Here is a 21,832-nt window from a genome sequence, read left to right on the forward strand (position 1 = left end):
TATACATTAACACAGTTCTCTGTTCAACTCTTCTGTGAAGGTCTGTGACTCCTGGATGATTCTCCTCTAAGGTGATTCAGCTGCTGCTTTACTTCTGGAAGACTTCAATACTAAACTTCACCCAGAGCTGCTAGGACTCTTGTGTACATATTTCTAACTGCTGTGTCAAAAAGACACCCCAAAAGGCAGTAGTATTGCCTTGACCTGCACTTTTAACCACACAGGACATGTTTTGAAATAAATATTTAGTTTATTTTGGCCTTGGTGTTGTCTTTAATACTACATCAGTGATCTCACAGCTCATGTTGGACTTCAGCTTTGAGTTTAAATGAATCTTAAATAAATAAACTAGCTTAAATAAACTTAAAACCTTCAAACAGCAATTGGAGGCAACGGTTTAAGTAGAAGTGTTCAACCATCAGTGCCACAACTGTGAGCAGCTGTGGCCCAGAGAAACTCTGCCATTGCTTTCATGGCAGCTCTGGTACAGCAGGAAGAAGAGAAACCACCCTTTTCAGTGATATGTTGAACAGTTTTTATTCTTCACATTCACTCTTAATTGTACAAAAAGCCCCATGCAGGGCGAGGCAATTCTGGCCTGTAGCACTGGAGAACTCGATTGGGGCTGCACCATCACTGCAAATCCCCCAAGCCAAGTGAGAATCCTCCTTCTCCACCTCCCAAGGTACTTACTCTCTGTTTCCACTGTGAAGATATATTTGGGTTGCTGGATGAAGCAGCACTGTGGGATACCCACACTGGAGGCTAAGTTCCCTAGCCTGACCTACTGACATTTGACAAAGCTTTTAAGGTCTTCAAGGAATTTGATGTACTCCTGGTGCTCCAGGGCAGTGCTGAGCTCTATTAACTCATCAGCAAAGGTGTTGTCCACTCCTCTGTCAGCCAGGAAATCCATCAGGTGATCGTAGAGAGCCTGGAGCAAGGAACAGAAACCTTCCTTAGTGGAACACACCGGGGGAGGGCGTGCATTAAAATGTCCCCTGGCAAAGGCATTTCCTCCCAGGAAAATCAGCTCCCACTGCTGCCTTTCATATTTTCCAGATTCTGTACTGCATTAGTGTGTGACTCAGAACTTCATATAAAGTGTTAGCAAGTTCTCACAGTTCAGTAACACACAATAATCCTTTTCCAGCCTGAGAACCAAGGACACCCCTGCAGCTTCAGGCCCAAAAAGTGCAAACAGCAAACTGAGGAGAGCAAACTGGGAGGATGGGACTGCATAACCTGAGCTGGAATTGGACAATGAACCAAAACTTACAAAAGTGTGAAAACTCAAGACTCATCAACCACCTTGGGTGTAGCCCTGGCTGGGCTCTTGTTTGGCCCAAGGTGTACCCTTTAAGGCCCTTTTCATAAATCCCTGTTTTATTCCTTTACCTCTGTCCAGCCTCTGCTCTAGGCAGCCTCTCAAGGCACCACCCCAGCAGGGCAGGCCTGACCTTGGGTGAACATTTGGACAGAAAAGGCCAAGGAACACGTAATAAAAACCCAAACCCAGCACTACAAATGAGCTTCACCCTGGAGATGATCCCCAGATTGTGGAGTCATCAGGGGAAGTGTGTCAAGGATGACACAGGCCAAGGTCTGCCTGTCCCCTCTACCCAGGGGTGAACTGACACTTTGGAAAGGTATCTGATGTACAAGTTCGTCTGAAAGGCTTAAATGTTACAGTCATGAACTTGGCTTTTTCCTTTTCATACACATTTTAAATTAATTTAATGTCTTAGGGGAAATAAAGAATAATCAGTGTGGGATGGTCTACAGCACACTAAGCAATTTTAACACGAATGCTTCTCAAGGGGACTCACTCTAGGACTTCTACTTCAGTTTTAAACATGACAGCCTCAAACTAAAAATTGTAGCTTTTGAAATCCTGGCACTGGGAACATAAGAACACCCAGATTCTAGTGAGTGTTTTTAGTGTTACAACACTAACAACACACCTGGAAAACCAGGACACAATGTATTTTTTCAGATACCACACACAGATGCTTCTATCCACACACGGTGTCTGAAGCCACATTGTTAAACACACAGATCAAAAAATGTTTAACAAGTGTCAAAGCATTTCCAGAATGCGACTCCCTGCTGGGAAATACACATATAAAATCTGGAAAGGAAGAAGTTCCTCCTGTCTGTCCTGATTGCTGGTAATGCCATCAGCAGTGCACAGCCCTGGGAGCAGGAAACACCCTCAGTCTGCAGCAGAACCACCAGCGCAGGGGCAGAGCAGGGCCAGCCCCTGTCTCAGACATCCAGACAGGTTTAATTCCCAGCCCAGGAGCAGAGGGACAGCCAGGTGAGGGGAGCTGAGAGCCCTCTGTGGCCTTTAGCAGCACCTACCCAGTCAAGGGAATCCGTGTTGAGGGTGTAGTTGGTGTCCTTCCAGTCAGCTTCTCCAGTGGGCTGGAAGCTGACCTCCCGAATTGTGAAAATATCACTTTCTTCCTCTCCTTCGTGTCCAATCTGAGGCAGGAAAACAAATGCAAGACATGCAATTAGCTGCAATTAGTGGGCACACTCAGCCAGCTCATCCCCAGGCTGGGAATACTTCAGGAAAAGCCCCAAGGCCAGACAAGCTGTGCCTCTCTCCTCTTACTGTGCCTGTGAGGACAAGCACAGACATGCACAGGACTCAGGAAATCCTCTAAGCTTGTGCTGCCATGTAAATCAGCAGCCTGAATTTTACAAATATAGAAAAACTTCTTCTCTGTGGTTCTGAACATGTCTTCCCATGTCTGTCTCATCTTTGTCAGCCAAGACTGGCTGTTAAACATCCTCTAACATTTACAAAATAAACCACAAATACCAGTGTGAGCAAAAGCCCTGAATTTTTTGTCCCCTCCTTTTTTAATCCCTACTTCTCTACTGTAATTCAATAAAAAGCCCAATAAGCAGCTGATCAGAAACACCAGGGCAGGATGTGAGGAATGCCATAAACATTTCCTCCCCACTATTCTTGCAAACATAAAGCCTCTTTTTTCGTGTGTGTGATTAAGAAAAATAAAGAAATAAGAGGAGACTGGATATTGTGCTGATTCAGAAAAGCAAGAGATTACAAAGAGCAGTTAAATCCAAGAGGGGCACAGTGATACTCACCTCATCTTCAGGGAAATGGCAGTCAAGCACAAGGGTCTGTTTTGTATCATCTTTTATTACTTCCACAACAAAGTTTGGAGTTGATGTAAGTTCAGGCTAAATAAGAGAACAGTTGCATCAGCACTGGAATCTGAACAGGAGCCAAAGCAACCACAGCCAGCACTGGGTATTCCCTGACATTTTCCACTGTCCCGGGCTGATCCAAACCCCATCCAGCCTAATCTTGGACCCTCCCAGGGATAGGGCAGCCACAGCCATCCTGTGCCAGGGCCTCCCCACCCTCACAGGGAACAATCTCCCCCAGTACCAGTTTAGCCCCACTCCCTGTCAGTTAAAAGCCACCCCCCTTAACCTGTCACTCCATTCCCCTGTACAATGTTTCCCTCTCCCACTCTCCTGTAGACCCTTTTTGGTACTGGAAGGTGGTAGGAAGTCTCAGAATTCCTCTAATTTCTCCTCTAATTTCTCCTTATCTCTGCCTTTCTGCAGCAGAGAGAGGAAGGTCAGAGCCAGAGGACAGGCAGTAGTGGAAATATCTGCATTTTGTGACTTAATACTCCCAAATATCACATAAGGGGGAGAAAAACACTCAACACTTGAGGACAAGGCTCCAACTTCCATAAGGCAAGATTCCAACTTTGGTCTGTGTCCCCAACATGAAATGCACATCAAGGCTAAGCTACCTCCTGCTCATCAGGTTTCTGCTGCTCCTGTGTGTCTTCTTCAGCCGAGGGTGGGATGCTGTTATTGATGTTGAATGTAACCGTTATCCTGCACAAGAAACACAAACAATTCTTTTGAACACACCCAGAAAATGCCCATCAGAACGGAGCCCTGGTTCAGGACTGACACGGTGTGAATAAAACCAGGCACTGCAGTTAAAACACACACCTGGGAGAAGCTGCTCCCTCCAAGTGTTCTCACTTTTTAAAGTTTTACCGAACTGTTATTTGTCAAAGAGGAGGACCACGTGAAACTTTGTAACACAAAACACAGTAACAAAAAAGTGCGAAAAAAGTGCCTTTGGCCCAAAGTGCTGACACAAAGAGCCTTTGCACTGCGCGGTCTGGGCTGTGAGCACATGGAGAAGCCTGGTCACTGTCACCCACCCTCCCTCGGGAGCTGGGGACCCTTCCCAGACCCCACTCACTTTTCCCCCGCGATCTTCCGCACCAGCTTGGCCTCCGTGCCGTGCACCTCCAGCTCCCAACCCCCGGAGACCTTGGGCAAGGACTTGTGCTTCTGGATCTTCTTCTCCTCCTTGATCTCGTCTGTCAGGAACTGCGCAAAGGCTTTGTCTCCTGGCGGGAAAGAAAAAGGGTTTAGGGAAAGGGAGGGTTATGGAGAGGGGGGAATGAAGGAAAGGGGTGGGGGGTGAGTTCAGGGAAAGGGGTGTTGGTAAGAGAGGTGTTAGGAAACGGGGTTAGGGAATGGATAGTTAGGGAAAGGGGGATGTTGGGAAAGGGAGGGTAAGGAAAGAGGGGAGTAGGAAAAGGGAGGGTTAAGGAAAAGGGGAGTGGGGTTAAGGGAAGGGCGGGTAGGAAAAGGGGGTCGGGGAAAATGGGGTTTGAACAAAAAAAGGGGTTAGGGAAAGGGGGGTTGGGGAAAAGGGAGTTGTGAAACAGGAGGTTAGGGAAGGGGGAGTAGGGAAAAAGGAGGTAGCGAAGGGGGTCTAGAGGAAAATGGGGATTAGGCAATGACGGAATTTAGGGAAATAGGTGGTTTAGTGAAAATGGGCATTAGGAAAAGGTGGAGTTGCCTTAGGGAAAGCGAGGGCATTAGGGAAAGAGGGGGCAGTAGGGAAAGCCCCCGCCGCCCCACGTGCTCCCCAGGATGGAGGGGGTGCAGCGCACGTGTCCTCCCCGCGCCCTGCCAAGGGCGGCCCCGCTCCGTCCCCGCTCACCCTCGGTGTGCAGACCGCCGCAGCCGCAGGACACGCGGCCGGCCGAGCCCCGCCGCGGCCGCAGCAGCGCCGTCCGCCCCGCGCCGCCGCCCAGCTGCCACAGCGAGCGCGCCAGGGCCGGCGCGGCGGCGGGCGGCGGCAGCAGGGCGCGCCGGGCCGCCGAGCTGAGCGGGCGGCGCGGCGCGGGGAGCGGCGGGCGCAGCGCGGCGGCGGCGGCGGCGCGCAGGGAGCGGGCGAGCAGCATGGTGCGGGACACGGCGGCGGAGAGCACGGCCCGCCCCGGAACCGCGCTCCGCTTCCGGCCCCGGCGGGCACCGCGCGGGCCCCGAGACCCGGGTTCGAGTCCCGGCCCCGGCAGGACGGAGTGTGCCAAGGGGTGCCGGGTGACGATGGAATGGGCAGGGATGGCACGGACACAGCACCCGTAGAGGTCCCTTCTCGGGTGAACTGACAAAGAGAGCTTTAGGAATGTGGGAGACGTGCACAGCTTTTATCCCAGACAACATCCCACCCGGAATTAGGACTGCAACTGTTCAGACCACAGCGTGGCAGTCTCCTCTGAAAAAGAAAAAATTAACGGTGTGGGGCTTTTTTGTGTATTTTGGAGGAAAGAGTGACTAAGACAGCATTTCCTGGCACCAATTCTTCCCTTTGTCCAAAAGCTGGCACTAGTGCCCACTATGGAGAGAAGCACAGAAGGCTCACTTGCTGCTCACTGCAAGGCAGGAGCAGGAGGGCATCTGTCCCACCCCATCAAACGGACAGCACCCCATCAAAGGACCAGAATTTTAACTCCCAATTCCCCACAGGAATCTGAGCACTGCACATATAAACGGCAGAGTCCATTCTGCACAAGAAGCACAGATTCACTGTGCTACCTTCACATCTTTAAGCCCAGACTGCTGACAATGAACACACTCCCACAAGACCCATAAACACCAGGACTAGTCATACAATCATTTGTTCTGTGCCTCACAAACCAACACGCAGGATTCAGATTTCCACCATCACTTCTTTATTCTGGAAAAAACATATAAATCCAATCTAAATAAATAACCCATCCTGTTCCTTAAGGTTATAAAAAAATTGGTTATTTTTTAGAAATTTAATGAATATATAAGTCTTTCAAGGAGAAGCTGAGCCAGCTGGTCCCACGTTATTGGAACCTGGGACATCCCTCTGACTGTCCTGGATGGCTCGAGGCCCTGGCAGGGGGCTCTGAGCCCCTGGCATGAAGCCAAAGGCACCTGTGACGTTGATTTTGACCCATGGAGCAAATTACCAGCTTTGTATGAAGAATTACAAGTCACAAAAGTTTAAGTAGCATAGTAGTAGTAGTCGCAGGGTGAAAAGTAGAATTTTGGGATTTTAGAATGGAGGTTTGGGGTCCCAAGGTGGAGGAATTTGGGCATTCCCTGTCCTTTTTCTTTCTCCTTCCTAACCTCCATGTTCTGGGTGATGCTGGCACTTTTAGATTGGTTTGGAGTAGAGACTGACTGTCTAACATAGTGATAGGTATTGGAAAATAATTGTAAATATAGTACACGTAGTTTTTAGTATAAAAGGTAACACGAGCCTGGGCACAGGCAGTGTGCCTCGGACTGACCGGCTGAACACACCTCAGCAGGTCAGAGAAAGAATGTAAGAGGTAAGGAAAAAATAAACAACCTCGAAAACTACGGCCAAAGAGTCCTGACTCCTTCGACTGCCACGCTGGGAAAAGAGATTTTAACACATCTCGGGGTCATCCTGAGCAGCAGAGATCCCGAGACCACGGGTCAGCTCTTGGCCGTGCGGAGCTTCCTGCGGAAGTACTCGGGCGCGGCCTCGTGCAGCCACTCGGCGTCCACCAGGCACAGGTCGCGCATGTAGCAGCGGTTGGTGCGCAGCAGCCCCGTGTACACCACGCAGGCCGGCTTGCACTGGAACAGCACCGACGAGGGGTGGATGGCCACCACCTGCTGAGAGTCCAGCGTGCCGTAGGAGCCGTCCGGCCGCAGCTCGGCCGCGTTCATGAACAGGCTGTGCGCCAGGCAGCGCCGCACGCTGCCCGTGTCCCCGCGGCACGACTCCAGGGGCATCGACAGCTGGGAGACACGAGAGTCAGCGACAACAACCTGCACCTTTTGTGGTGGCAGCTCTCTAGTCAGACAGAGGGAAAGCTAGGTAAGCTTTCCCATGAGTCAGCTTCTCCCATGAGAAGCTTTAGGGAGCTGGAGAGAAAGAATTCTAAACAATCTGCACCCGGTGTTTTGTACTAAGCTGTTTTGCCCTTGAGTTGGTTACAAATGGGTGTCTTGTTAATTGGCCAATCATGTGAAATGTGTTAATTAAATGGCCAATCAGGTCCATCTGTATAGAAGCAGTTTCAGTAAAGTCAGGGCTTCTCGCCTATTAGCCTTCTGGCCTATAGTCTGACCTTAGTACCCAGTCCTGACCTTACAGTGACACTGTTTCACTTCAGAAAGCCTGGGGGCTTTCCTGTGTCAGAAGACTGTGGGACCACTGGGCATTCAGCTGAGTGGATGCTAGGCTAAGCCAGACTAAGAGCCAACAGAAGGGATCATCATTCTCCTTCTGGAATTAAGTTTAAGGCCAACCAGCAGTCACAAATGATACCCCAGAGGGTGGCTCCCATGTCACTACACACTGCCAGGGGTTCAGTGGCAGCTCCCACGCTGTGCCCAGCAGGAACAGCACTGAGGGGAAGCTGCTGCCACACGGAATGCCTGACTCCATGGAGAAGCCAGCCAGCACAGGCTGCCAAGGCTGACAGCGCTCCATGGCACACACAGCACAGTCCCACCTGCATCAGAGCAGGAAAAACCCTTAGGAAAACCTGTCCTTTCCCTGACAAGTCTTCTCAGAGGTTCCCATTTCTTCTTGACTCACTAAGCCCTGCAGCTTTAAGATTTTGGGATGTAACTGCACAGTCAGGAATTGTAGCCAGCTATTTACAGGAGACTGAAAACAATCCTCCATTTTCTCACTCTTTGGGACTTGGTGCACAGTAACATCAGTTTGGGGACAAACAGGAAAATACCAACAGGTGAAACACAGAAATTGAATATAGAGGCAAGTTACCTTTACACAGATGTCCCTGAGCTGAGCTCTCACTTCTGCCATCAGCTTCATGTTCCTGCCATTGATAAAGTTCTCTCTGCACCATCCCTGCAGCAGAGACACCAGGAATTACAAGGGGATATTTCTTTACCCCAGGAGCATGACAGCCTTTGGATACCATCAAAAGCAGAATGCCCCCTACAATCTACCTCAGATAAAACGTGCTGACCCCTTTCCTGGTCATATTTCTACTCCCCTTTCCTCCACTATGTCTAGGTTCCCTCCCACACTGCTCAGAAACAGCAGGTGATGGTTCTTTTCCTACTCAGAGCTGCTCTGCAAGGCCACCAAGAGCTGAAGAACAGAGGATAACACTTGTTATCCTACAGGTGGTGAAAACAAATCAGGTAAGAATGACAGGTGCTGCAAGGAATAGGGTGCATGAGTCCACAAATCCTCAAATCAATATGAGGGGTTGATAGGGTAGGATAAATCCAAATCTGCTTTTAAATAAGCTTAGTGTTTTTCCAATGAATCCTGTCCCAGAGCATGTTTATCATCAAATCTCAACATTCTCCCACTCCCTCCTGTTTCCAGCTGGAACCAGGGACGGAAGAGCCCTGGCTGTGATTACAGAACTGGCCCCACAAAGCTTTTCCAGAGCTTTCTGTAGGAACCTTTGTTAGAGAACTTCCTCCAATTCCCCAGTTGTAAAGGATAGGCCCTCTTTTCTCTCTGCTCTGGAGGATGCCTGTGGCACCAGCCATGGAAGACGCAGGTGTCACTCTGCTCTCTGCTAAAATCTCCTCACCCCAGGAGCTCAGATCATCCCACCTTGTGCCCGCTGACATTCTTGTAGGCCCTGTACACGTTGAGCAGGGTCAGATGATCCCCCTCACTGGAGATGAATTTCTTCCTGACAGCCTGCACCTCATCCCGCTGGGCAGGGGGGTTGTGGAGGACACTGTCCACTGATAACAGTGCCACGATGGTCAGGATCTCCTCTGCACAGTGGAACTTGGGCGACAGGAGGATGGCCTGCACAGACACAACAAAACCCATCTTTGGTCAACCAAATCCACTTCAACTGGGCAGATCTTTCTGCTCCCTGGCAGCCCAGGAACTCAACCAAACATTGTTCAGGACAATCTCCGACATCTGGGCCTAGGAACAGCTGTAAATCCTCTGATGGGCTCACCAAGCACCTGTAACAGCACCTGCCAGGCTCCTTCCTGAGACTGCCCAGTGCACAGCCAGCACAAACACAGTGACTGAGACCACTCCAGCAACAGACATTTCATGGATCTGCTAAACAATCCTGACAATTGCAAGCAAATCTGCCTTGCTCACCTTCAGAGGTGCCAGAGTAAGTAAATTCTCTTCAAAAAACTTCTCTGAATTTAACAACAAATGATAAGCAATCCAGCAAAAGGGCTGTAAATTATGTACATTAATGTACAGCAAATATACCACTACAGCTGCAAACACCCCAAATTTCACACCTTGTTTAAGGAGTTTGAAAGAGAAACATCAATGGTATAGAGATAAGTAGATGAGATTTTAAAAGTGATTTTTTTTTTCTGCAGTTTTTACCTTGGAGAACTTTGGGTCCAGCGGAAAGGCTGCCATTTTCTTTCCCAGGGGGGTCAGGACAAGCTGATCTTCCTTTTGGGTCACAGCTCCCAGCAGGTCCAGCTGATCAATTGCTGCTTGAATAGCATCTGCCAAAACAAGGGCAGTGGGCTGTGAGGCCTCCTGCCTCCCACTGAGGGATGTGAAGATCAGCTAGTTCCATCACTGCCTCCCTCCTCTGGCCAGAGGCACAAGTACTTTCTATTTAGAGAAATCAGGGTCCCAAAATGTGGTTTATCCTTCTCTGCCCAGGAGAACAAGCACCTTTCCCCAGTACTCCAGCCTCCCTTGGCAGTCAGGGCACACCTTCATGTTGTGCTGTTATGGCTCAGGATTGCTCCCTGCTCTTTTTCCCCAAGGCTGCCTTTGTAGCCACTTACCAGGAGATGGTTTGGACATGAAGTCAAAGGTGAGCACATTGGGAATTTTCAGGGCCAGGAGCTGAAGCACCACACTGGCCAGGTTACACCTGCATAGACAGAAAAAAAAAACCCAAAAAAACAACCTGAGATAGTTCTCTCTTCTTATTTTATTCTTTTTTTCATAGAAGCTGAGATAGAGTCTCAGGCCTGTGCTGCAGTTTGACAGAGACAAGACTGATGCTGCTGGTGAAGCCTTACTTCCAAAATCAGGAAGAGGCAAGATCTGGAGGACAGTCAGAACTATTGCTGTATGTGCTTGGAGACTCAGTGCCCAACTGTCCACCCTGAGCAAACACTTCCCAGTTTTTCTGTTTAGTCCCCACACTTCCATTTTTCTCAAGTCACTCTGCCAGCCCCTAGACCCAGTTTTGTTGCTCAGTTCTTCCCACTGCCCCAGGTGTAAAAGAGGTGTGGCAAGGAGTGTGATGGCTCTGTCCTCACCTCTGAATCTCAGGTGTTGTCATTTCCTCAAACTTCTCAAAGTCCTCCTCAGTGTAGAGCCGGTAGCAGATGCCACTGTCCTGTCTCCCTGCTCTGCCCGTGCGCTGCCAAGCCTGGGCCTTGGACACCTGCTGCACTGCCAGCACCTCCAGACCAGTTTCTGGGCATGGAAAACATCACCTCAGTCAGTGCCTGAGGAAGGCACAGCTTTGGAAAACACAGAGGATTAGCAGTAAGAATTGCCAGGGTTTGCCATTCGAACCCGGCTCAGAGCTCACGTGGTTCAGCACTGTGAAGCACAGTGAACTACCCCATGCTGTGTCCATGAAGAGAAGATTCACATTTGACAGATTCTTACCCCCTTGTGGCTGACTCTCAAAAGAACCCACAAAAACACCACCCCCACACCCCAAACCTGGGACATTAATTCAAACAGCACGGAGGGTGTTTGAAATCCTCTTTCAGTGGGGCTTATGGCCTCCAGCAACTTCCACAAACCCAAACCCAATCCTGACCATATTCCTCCTCAGAACTCCTCACCAGGGCTGTACTTCTTGGCTTTGACCATGCCTGTGTCCACAACGAATTTTATGCCAGCAATGGTGATGGAGGTTTCTGCGATGTTAGTGGAGAGGATCACTTTGCGACAGCCCTGGGAGGAAGGAAAATCAAACCCAGGCCAAGACCACCTCAGAGCAGCTGCAACACAGAAATTCTGCTGCTTTTGGCCCATGTGGGCCAAGCCCTGCCCCACACTGTCAGCACAAACTTTGCTTGCAGTGCCAGCTCTCAGAAGCTAAGGTAATCTTCAGCTTCTAATCAGCTTCTAAAACATTCTTCTGCATTTGCAACAAAAGACACCACCAGAACAGCTGTTCTCAGTACATCTTTCAACAGTTTTGGTTTTACTTCTGGCACAACATTTGTGTTCTTATTTATCTGTTGAGTAGGTAAAAAAGAGCCTGAGGCAGCATGAATTCCTTTCCTTATGGCCCTGACAAACATTCTCAGGTTTTCAGCTTACTCAGTATTTCCCCCATTAGCTGTTGTAGCTTTTTTATAATATGGACAAAAAATTCTAATGAAATGGTGGAAATTTTAATTCCTGTGCCTTCTAATCCTTCCTTCTTTTTATGATCTCACATGACTTACTGAGTGCACCTGTTAAAACCCTCACAGTTGCAGTGTATTATATCTCTGGAACCACTCAGCCTAAAGCCAGCAGAGACTATTGTAATTGTTATATTTTCTGGAAAAATCCCCTTGCTCAGGATTCTTCCACTGGGAAGCTGAAAAGACTCAGAAAAGAAGGAAAACAATAATTATTTCATTTGCTTCTCCTGTGTTTTGCTGCTTTGGAATGTGTTTAGACATTGTTTACCAACAGGTGATTGTTTCATTGGTTTCATGTGAATTGTTTTGACTTAATGACCAACCAGGGCCGAGCTGTGTTGAGACTCTGGAAGGAGTCACGAGTTTTCATTATTATCTTTGCAGCCTTCTGTAAGTATCCTTTAGCATAGTTTAGTATAGCATTCTTTAATAAAATATAGTATCTTAAAGTAAATTAACCTTCTAAGAACATAGAGTCAGATGCATCATTCCTGCCTTCATCTGAGAACCCCACAAACACAAGAGACTATTGCTTACTATCAGTACAGAGTGCTTTAGTCCCCTAAAGCCCACATGCTTCATCCAAAGACCCATTGAAGCAAAACCCCTCCTATTCCCTCACCTCAGGGGTAGATTTAAAGGCACGGAGTTGTTGGGAGTGGGGCAGAGAAGCATAAAGGGGCAGCACTGTCATGCGTGGGCAGCCCTCGGGGAGATGCTGGGCAACGTCTCGACAGGTTTTGGTCATTGCTTCAATTTCTTCCTGACCAGTCAGGAACACCAGGATGTCCTGGCATGCAGGGGCTTCCTAGAGTCAGAGGAAAAAGCAAGTTTGGAGGGTTTGGATAGAAAAGGAGAACTGAGATTGGTAATGAAGTGTGGCTCTGGCAGTCACTGAAGCAGGCTAAGAAGAAAGAAAAGACACACATGTGGTACAAGGGATGCAACAGCCAGAATTCCCAATGATTCACCAGAGACAAAGAATAAATCACATTTTGAGGGATCCAGAGTTAAAAGGATGGAGGAATTGCTGGGTCCTCAAATAACCGTCCATGCCAGGCAGAGGGCCAGCAAGCACCCAGGTCCAGAGAACTCAGGTGAGGGGCACACTCAGGTTTTAGGCATGAGCTGACATTATAGAGCTTTGCTTGGCAGTTTCCTTTCAGCTCCAGCCTGGACATACAGGTCCCAAATCCCAACAGCAGCAGCAACTTCAAAGCACTAAATACAGTTCAATGCAACAATACAACAATTCAGGTGTTTGGCAAACACCCCAGCACAAAACACCAACCCCAGAGGGACGCAGACCTGGAGAGACCCTCATACCTGGTGGATTTGGAAGATGGACACCAGTGCTGCCTGCAGGTAGTCACTCTGCCTCTCCTTGGTGTAGAAGATGTCAATGGGATGCTGCCGGCCCTCCAGATAGATGACAGGAGCTCCATTGAAGTACTGGGAGAACAGGTCCACATCCATCGTGGCTGACATGACAATCACCTTCAGGGGGAGCACAGCATGGGTCAGCACTGCAGCTTCCATCCAGCTGGACACCAACGAGTCAGGACCAGCCAAAAGTCACCTTCTGGATCCTGAGAACCCTGCTCAGAACAGCTCACAGGCTTTGGGACAGAAGAGAGTGACTTCCCCTTGCTAAAGCCATCAGCTTTTTAACACAAGCGGAAAATGGTGTGACAGAAAGTGCTGGTGTGTGGAATGAGACCATGCAAGGCCCCTGCCAGGCCCCTCCAACAAAGCCAATGTGCTTTCACACAAATTCCTGACATGTCCACCCATCCCATGGGTAGTGCCCTGCCTGGGAATGAGCATGTCCCATCAGCCAGAGCTCCTGCACCTGCAGTGGTCTCAGCACTCTGTCTAGTCTAGAGCCCATACCCAAGGGGCTTTTGTGGAAAAAAGGGATCATGGTGGTGACCAGATACCTCGTTCAGAGGTGTCATATCAGGCCTTCGCATCAATCTTAACTATTGAGATTTAAAGTGACTTTTCAGGAATAGAAAAATGGTCAAGGCTGAAATTCCAAACCCTCTGGAAGGCCCCAGGAGATGCTCAGAGCCCTCAGAGCCCAGCCCCACCCTGCCCTTCGCTGCCATCCTGCACGAACACACTTTCAGTGGCCGCAGGCCCCGCTCCTTTCGCTTCCTTTGAGCAGCTTTGACCACTCCAAAGAGCACATCGGTGTGGATGGTCCTCTCGTGGGCCTCGTCCAGGATGGCCACGCTGTACTTGTGCAGCAGAGGGTCCCCGATGGCCTCGCGCAGCAGCATGCCGTCCGTCAGGAACCGGATCCTGGTCTCGGCACACGAGCAGTCGTCGAAGCGCACCGTGTAGCCAACCTGGGGAGGGCAGCACAGGCAGCACGGGCACACAAACTGACATTTCCCACTGCCATCGTGCCACAGGGAAGAGCTACAAAGGCCCTGGTCACTGAGCATTGGACTGAGCCAACCAGAAGCTCTGGAAAGCAGAGCAGTTTATCTGCTGTGAGCAGTTCCTCTTCCAAATGTAGCAAGCCACACAAATGATACTCTCAACATCTCTAGGTGGCTTCTTCCTAACTGGAAGTTCATCATAAATGCCCCTCAAGTTCAGTTTAGTTTCATCTTCCTTCCTTCCTTTCCCTTCCTCCAAAAGGATTCCAGGCTCTCCAAGGATTTTAGGCAGGGGAAGTCTTTCTCCTCTGCCTTTCTCCCCCAGACCTGCACTAACTCAGCACTCTGCTCTCCTTGACAGCGATTTCTGACACAGGGAGCAAGGGAAGAGAGCACAATGTATTTTTTTTTTTTTATTCATGAATCAGTATTTTTGCAAATGGAACAACCCAGATCAAGAAGTACAATGCCACAGAGACAGACCATGCCCACCCTGTCATGGGAAAGGTAAAGAGCCATTTTTGTTCATTCCTTTAATTATAGAATCAGAGAATATCCTGAGCTGGAAGGAACCCACAGGGTTCATCCAGTGCAGCCCCTGGCCCTGCACAGACACCCAACAATCCTACCCTGTGCATCCCTGGGAGCAGTGTCCAAACTCTCCTGGAGCTCTGGCAGCCTCGGGGCTGTGCCCGTTCCCTGGGGAGTCTGGGCAGTGCCCAGCACTCCCAGGGGAAACACCTTTCCCTGATATCTAACCAAGACCTCCCCTGACACAGCTCCAGCTGTTCCCTCAGGTCTTGTCCCTGGCCACAGAGAGCAGAAATTAGAGCTGCCCCTCAGGAGGAAGCTGCAGACCTTGGTGAGGTTTGGCCAAATTCTCCACTTCTCCAGCTGAACAGACCAAGTGATCTCAGCCATTCCTACTATGTGGCCCCTCCTGACCCCTCACCACCTTCATGCTCCTCCTTTGAGCACTCCCTGACATCTTTTACATCCTTGTTACATTGTGGCACCCAAAACCCATTATGAAATTAAGACTATCACCCTGTGGCTGGTTATTATCCTGCCCACTGAAGCCTGACAGGGCCCCATCCCCAGAGCAGCACCAAACCAAAATTAATCTGTAGATAACCTACCAGCTTCCCCAGCTCTGTCCTCTTCTCCTCAGCAACTCTGGCAGCCAGGGTGACAGCTGCCACCCTCCGGGGCTGGGTCACAGCGATGACACCAGGGTGGCCAATCCCCACCTCGTACAGGTACTGGGGGAGCTGAGTGGTCTTCCCCGAGCCCGTTTCTCCTAAGGGATATCAAAGGAATAGTTTCCCCACACACTTTTGTAGCATTGTCAAACCTGGTTTTTTATGTTAACTTTTAGCCCTATTTGAGGATGGAGAAGCTGAAGACAGAGAGGGAAAGTCCCACCACAAAGCACTGGCAGGTCAGAGATGGCACCCAACGCCCTCCTCCGGCTGCTGGGCCACTCCTCTGCAGAGCTCCAGCCACTCTCTGCTTCAGAAACCTACTCCAGCCTCCCTGGAGGTGAAGTGTCTGTGGTGTGACACTAACAGGACTGACATACAAAGCATTTTTCATTTAATTACAATAAATGCCGAGTCTTTACTAGGTGGGAAGTTGTATATCTTCAGCTCCTGAAAGTCTAACAAAAAGCTTTTTAGTTTGCGCTCACAGAAAGCATAATAAAATCAGTGAAAATGTGAGTGAGGAGAGCCTTCAGAGGAGGAGAGCTTGGCCATCCGGCTTTGACTGAACTCCAGGCAGACAGCGAAAGGAGGGAAACACTTTCGCCTGCTCCACAAAAACCAAGTGCCCGGCTGCCAAAGCACAGAAGTCATTCCCTGTTCACCGCACTTCAGACTTCCACCCAAAGCGTTTGTGGGCAGCTCTCCCAGCCCAGCCCGGCCCGCGGGACAGCGGCACGTGTCCCGGCACTCACCGATGAGGATGGCGGTGTCGAGGCGGCGGAGCCGGGCCAGCAGCGGCCCGCGGGCTCCGGAGATGGGCAGGGAGCGCCGCTGCACGTGTGCGGGCGGCGCGGCGCTCTGGGGCTGCGTGCCGGGGCCAGCAGCCTTGAACCGCTTGGCCGGAGGCGCCTCTCTGTCCGGAGCCATCGCCCCTCGCGGTCCCGGCCCGCTCGGTCCCGGGGCTCCGGCCGCTCCCCGCCGGAGCCGCGCTGCACGGGCTCCCCGGCGCAGGGCTGGCGCCACGGCGCGACGCTGCGCGGAGCATCCTGGGAGTTGTAGTCCCGCCGCCGCCGCCATTTGCAGCGCTGCCGGCGGGGCCGGGGGAGCCTCGGAAAAATCGCGGACCCCGAAGGGCAGCAAAATGCAGCCGAGGAGGGCAGAGAGCCGGCTGCGATCAGCGCAGGGACGTGTTCCCACTCAGGACTTGTCCCAGTAACAAGCTACGGAGGGGTTCTCAACCACTGAACTAAAAAAACCCTTATTTTTGCGTGTTCTTATCTCATTCCCACCTCACAACCTACGCTGCAGCAACATTGCCCAAAACACTTCCATTCTTGCTCTCTAGGAGCACTAGAAGTCTGTCCTAGAAACAATCAAAACTGCCACCAAAACAGACCAAAATACCTGTAAAATCCCCCAAAACTTCCATAAGTTTTATAACCTTTAACGGATAAAAATGCAGACACAAATTACCTCACACATTTTGTCAGAATCTAACACACTGCTTCTGGACAAAGCATTTCCCCTGAGATCCCCACACATTTCTCTCCTGGACTATAAATGAAAACCTGTAGCAAGCTTTTAAAAACAAAATCTGAGACTAAATGAGATAACCACATGTCATGGGTAAGTCCATCCCCTAAAACAGAGAGGGAAGATGCAGCTTTAACTCCTTTTATCTATTATGATATAATCGATAAAACCCCACCCAATACTTTCTATGGTGATTTAAGAACAACTGACCATGGTGAGCTGAACTGAGCTCCAAATTCCTATGTGGCTGCTCACAGATATTTATAATCAACACAGCTTTAAGCTAAATGCCACTCAGTCTCACTGGCCTGTGTTGGACACAACTGTCCCAAAACAAACTTCATCCACAGACCACGGATTTCACATCCTGAGCAGACAACGCCGTGTTCTGAGACACTTGTGGGAAAAGCTGCAGGTATCTCTGTCTCTTCAAGGACTTGCTTTTTCCAGCCCCTGCTGCCTCAAGACTACAGGATGATACAGAGGATTAACAAAAAAGGATCCACAAGACATTTTATTCAACTCATCATCATTTATGAGTCCTGACTCCAGACAAGTTTCCTTCTCTAGTGCTGCAGGTCATCCAGTATCAGCAGAGGGCACATGGGGGTGGATTTTGCAGGCACATCTATTTAACCACCAGTCTGAAAGCTGGGCACTTGAACACAGTCCTTTTTTGGGGGAAAAAAACACCAAAATGTAGCCTCAGCCTCAGCAGAATGTTCCAAAAACCCAGCTGGCAGGGTGAAAAGCTGCACGTTGTGTTCCCTGCAGTTCAAAGATGACTGGAGACAGCAGCACCTCAGATTCTCAAAATCTGATCTCAAAAGAACCTTTTGCCATTGAAATATTGACTTAGCCTTTCAATCATCTTGCAGTTGTTTTATCCAAGAATAAAAAAAAATGAGTTAAATCCCAAAAAGTTGGGTTTGTCCCCTGTAAAGTTTCCCATAGAGTTTCATGTATCAAATAACTTGAAAAAAATGCTTTAGAAATCACTTTAAACAAGTACTTGTGTGGCCTTGTTAACTGAAGTTAACAGGAAACAGTTTCCAGTTTTAAATTTTTGGCTCCTCTGGATTTAGATGATGTCCAGCACAATGAGTTCCCTGATTGGGAAGGGTGCTGGGAGCGCCTCGGGTGAGACTGCCATTTCATAAAGTGCTTGTGTTCCAAAGCATAGAGCTGGCAGAGTCCTCTCTGTGCTGGGAAAGGAGAGTCCCCCCATGGGGCTGGAGCCAGGCCAGTCTCTCCTGGGGGGGCTGGGACAGGCCCAGGCCCTGATTATCCCCCGAGGCGCTGCCCCTCTCCCCAGGCAAAGCCCCCCGGCCGCTCCTCCGGCAAGGGGTTGTAATTGGGGTCATCCTCTGCTGTGTCAAATATTGCTTTCCTGCAAAACACAAAGCATGGTTATGCCTCAAACACAGCTTTCACAGCAAGATCAAGACAGCTGACATGCTGCACAGTGTCCTCCCTCAGGAACTGCTTGCCCAGACAGTGGGGTTTACGCTCTCCACTTTGGAGCCACCAGGAAGGAGATCCCAAATCAAGACTGATGAGGTTCATCCTCTGATATTTATGTATAGATATTCTTTACCAGACATCTTCAGAATAGTCTTATGATTGTGTGGAAAGCAACCATCAGAGGTTCTGGGAGAGCACCACAGGAGATTAGAGCACCCACACAAGAGGGAACTAAGTGGGAGCACCTCTACTCAAAACTATAAACACTGAAGGACTTTTTCCCAAAATTGTGATGTGATGATGACTTACAGAAGAAAAAATTAAATATCTTATTTGTAGTAGCTCAGCCAGTGTTCAGACTCAGCAGGGGACACAGGTTTGGTGCTGTCAGCAAAGCCTGACAAGTGTTATCAAAGGTAAAATCTTTAGCTCTTCTCCCAGTTAAGCTGGTTCCCACTTAAACAAATTCCAGCTCCTTGTTTGGCAACACGAGTTCAATAAGAAGCAAGAGAGACCCCCCACTTCTGTCTCTGCCCAAATGATCTGACTGAATTGCAGTTTTCCAAACAAGCACTCTTCCCACGTCTCTTCCAAAGCAGACACCAATACTCACAGGACAGAGGGTGTTCTCAGGAGCCTCCCACCACCAGGCTGATTGGGAAAGACATCCTCCAAGAAAAAATATATATGCCCAACAGCAATGCCTGGTATAGAAACAAAAGCCAAAAGGTGATTTTTCAGTAGTTCTCCCTTACAACTCTCAAATGCTTTACACCAGAGTTTTCAGAAAAACAACATACATTGGTTCTTTCACAGAAAATATGATGATACAGAAATACAAAACCTAAGGAAGAAAGCTAACAGCAGGTAAAAATCTTAACTTATACTACAAGATATGAATGTTGGGGAAAAGTCTTGTCATTATTAAAAATACTGATGTTTTGGCTCTGTTAGAGTTGATAAAATAGTAATATAAGCTATTTTATTTCAGTAGACTGATGCTATAGTCAGATGATGCATCAGGGCTGATTCCAAGCAATAAAAAGCCAAAACATCAAAAGCTTTTTCCATCCTTATCACAGCACAAAACATGCTACAATGGCTAGAAACCAGAAAAGCCTAAAGATATAAATATAAAATAATAAATATGTCAGAAGAACTGACACCAAACACTATTTAGCCCTTGGATTTGTCCCCATTTTCTGTTTCACGTAAAACACGAGGAAGAACAGATCCTCGTGAGATTGCTGCCATTGCTCACCCAGGAGATCCACAATGATGGAGTTCCCCAAGAGCAGAGAAAAGCCCATCAAGACCCAGGGCAGGAAGGGGGCCTGGAAGATGAGGAGCCCGAAGAAGTTCATGCGGACGTAGGGGTTCCTGCGGCTCCAGACGTACACCAGCATGATGGTGAACGCCTGCCCCAGGAACACCAAGTTCACAAACAGCCCAAAAAGCTGCCACGGCTCGTTAAGGAAACACTTGTGAGGTCAGGAATTTCACAGCTTAATTGTAATCCTGTGTTTTCCACACAGCTGGTAAATCCACTTTCCCAGGTGCAAGTAGATCAAACTACTGTCCATCCAATCCAACAGCTGCAGCAGGACTCGGGGTACCTGCAGCATGAATAATCTCACTAAAGCAGAATTTAATTATTTACAGAAAACCTGAGCATGATCTCACCCTGATAACCTCATTTCCACGATCAAGCAGAAAAAAACCTGAAAAACCAGCAACAACCCCAAAATATTCAAAACCACCCTCACAAATATCAGTACTCCTTCTGCAACAAACTATACTGAGGTAACAGTAACAACACGGTTTCAGCTCTCCTTCACTCTTCTGTAGCTTTACTAAAGGGGCTTGGAATGAAAACAGAAAGGATACAGTCATTAAAAGTCCTCCAAAAAGGAACATAAACACAAAATCTGCTGTGCGACCCCGGAAAGAGCCTTCCTCGAGCATGCGGCAGTAGCGGTATCTGAGGCCAAGGTCAGGAAAACTCCATTGCAGGTGAGTTTAGAGACACATCCAAGCAGAACATGATTCATTTCTACATCAGCTTAAAAGTGTTTGGTTAATTTACTGCATCACTTGGCTCTTTCTGGATACTTCAGCACAGAGCGTGAGATAAAAAAAGTAACCTGGAATGTTCTCCTGCAGCACCAAGCTGAAGGATCAGGCTTGTACAAATTCTTAACACCGAAAAAGTAACGGGCAAAATTCTTGACCACTTAAAAAGGAAACCCACCCCCCTCCCCTCCTTGAAGCCCATTCATGACAGCAGTGAAGCTGGCATTGCTGAATTCCCAGGAACTCAACCTGTCCTGGGTGCAGGTACAGCAACACTCCTGCACTCTGGAGCTCAGCTCGCCAAGGGAACCGGCACAACTTGGGGAAGGATACAAAAAGATCATGTTAAATAAAAAATTAAAGCCAACTGGTCCAAAGAACAAGTAGTTTGTGATTAACCTCCATATCTGGAAATAAGACAAATACAAGGACTTTAAACATGACAGCTTATTTTTATTGTCTAAGTAGATAAACAAGGAACAATGAAACCAAAATCTCCTTTACAGAAAATGAAACTAAGAACTATTTTAAGGCATAGTGGTCCGCACTCTGCCAAAAGTAACTTTTAAAAAGTGCATTTCTAACACAAAAAGTACACTGTTTTGAGAAGACAAACACTTAAAAAACTCTACAGCACATTTTAAAACCTCCAGTGCTTCAGAAAACACTTACTTGAAAGTGCTTAAATATTAACTCAGGGTTGAAATACAGCTGGAAGGGCGTGATAAGCTCTAATTGCTGAAAAAGAAGAAAACATTTTGAAAGGATCAATACAAGAAACAAAACAAAACAAAAGTAAAAACACGCACCCAAAACTGCAACCCATTCCTGCGTGCCAAAAAGAGCCCAGCAAGTCACATCAGCACTGTGAGTTTTCTGGCATGTGGAGCCTCAGTACTACCAACCCTCTGGCGCTGTTGTTATTTACTCGTGCTTTGCACCTCCCCGGCCTGTTCCGGGAGCCCCCTCGCTCAGGGGGCTCGGGGCTCCAGACCCGGCTCTGAGCGGGGGCGGTGCCTGAGGGCTCCCCTTCCACGGCTACCCCGCCCCGCTCCCAGCTCTCGTCGCGGCCTCCCTCCCTCCCGCGGCCGCCACTGACCACGGCGGCGGTGGTGAGGACGCAGGCGGTGGTGTAGGCCCGCGTCACGGGCGGCACCTGCAGGTACTCCTGCCGGAACGTCTGGTACGCCATCTTGGCGGCCCCGCCCCGGCCCGCCCGCCTCCACGCCCGCCCGCCGCGCCGCGCTCCCATTGGCTGAACCGCAGCGCCCTCCCTCCGCTCTGCACTCTCATTGGCCGACCGCGCAGCTCGCGGCGGCCGCTCCGCACAGCCATTGGTCGTCTTGCAACGCCCGTCCACCACCCCTCGCTGTCATTGGCCGAGAGGCCGCGCTTGGCCCGCCCGCCGAGGGATGGAGCGCTCGGTGATTGGGCGGGAGCGTGCCCTGGCGGGCGCTGATTGGCTGCGGGCGG

General features: G+C 49.3%; 3 protein-coding genes across 3 annotated transcripts; all 3 read right to left on the minus strand.

The window, feature by feature from the left end:
- Positions 1–230: 230 nt before the first annotated feature.
- LOC119709667 (complement C1q binding protein) lies at positions 231–5,282 on the minus strand. Its single transcript, XM_038157679.1, has 6 exons — positions 5,024–5,282; positions 4,271–4,421; positions 3,804–3,891; positions 3,121–3,216; positions 2,365–2,487; positions 231–934 (listed from the first exon to the last, which is right to left on the minus strand). The coding sequence occupies exons 1-6, from the start codon at positions 5,265–5,267 to the stop codon at positions 785–787; spliced, it is 852 nt and encodes a 283-aa protein (XP_038013607.1). The 5' UTR covers positions 5,268–5,282; the 3' UTR covers positions 231–784.
- Positions 5,283–5,485: 203 nt separating this feature from the next.
- Positions 5,486–17,210, minus strand: DHX33 (DEAH-box helicase 33). The gene is made up of 12 exons (XM_038158226.1): positions 16,042–17,210; positions 15,224–15,384; positions 13,821–14,048; positions 13,021–13,191; positions 12,317–12,502; positions 11,122–11,233; positions 10,582–10,741; positions 10,099–10,187; positions 9,680–9,807; positions 8,921–9,124; positions 8,108–8,194; positions 5,486–7,110 (listed from the first exon to the last, which is right to left on the minus strand). Exons 1-12 carry the CDS (start codon positions 16,364–16,366, stop codon positions 6,802–6,804), a joined length of 2,160 nt encoding a protein of 719 aa, XP_038014154.1. The 5' UTR covers positions 16,367–17,210; the 3' UTR covers positions 5,486–6,801.
- Positions 17,211–17,317: 107 nt separating this feature from the next.
- Positions 17,318–21,568, minus strand: DERL2 (derlin 2). Its single transcript, XM_038158227.1, has 7 exons — positions 21,459–21,568; positions 21,032–21,097; positions 20,693–20,766; positions 20,174–20,267; positions 19,548–19,743; positions 18,900–18,990; positions 17,318–18,212 (listed from the first exon to the last, which is right to left on the minus strand). Exons 1-7 carry the CDS (start codon positions 21,549–21,551, stop codon positions 18,107–18,109), a joined length of 720 nt encoding a protein of 239 aa, XP_038014155.1. The 5' UTR covers positions 21,552–21,568; the 3' UTR covers positions 17,318–18,106.
- Between the last annotated feature and the right edge of the window lie 264 nt (positions 21,569–21,832).

The sequence above is a fragment of the Motacilla alba genome, chromosome 19 (assembly GCF_015832195.1).
Source record: "Motacilla alba alba isolate MOTALB_02 chromosome 19, Motacilla_alba_V1.0_pri, whole genome shotgun sequence".
Lineage (NCBI taxonomy): Eukaryota > Metazoa > Chordata > Aves > Passeriformes > Motacillidae > Motacilla > Motacilla alba.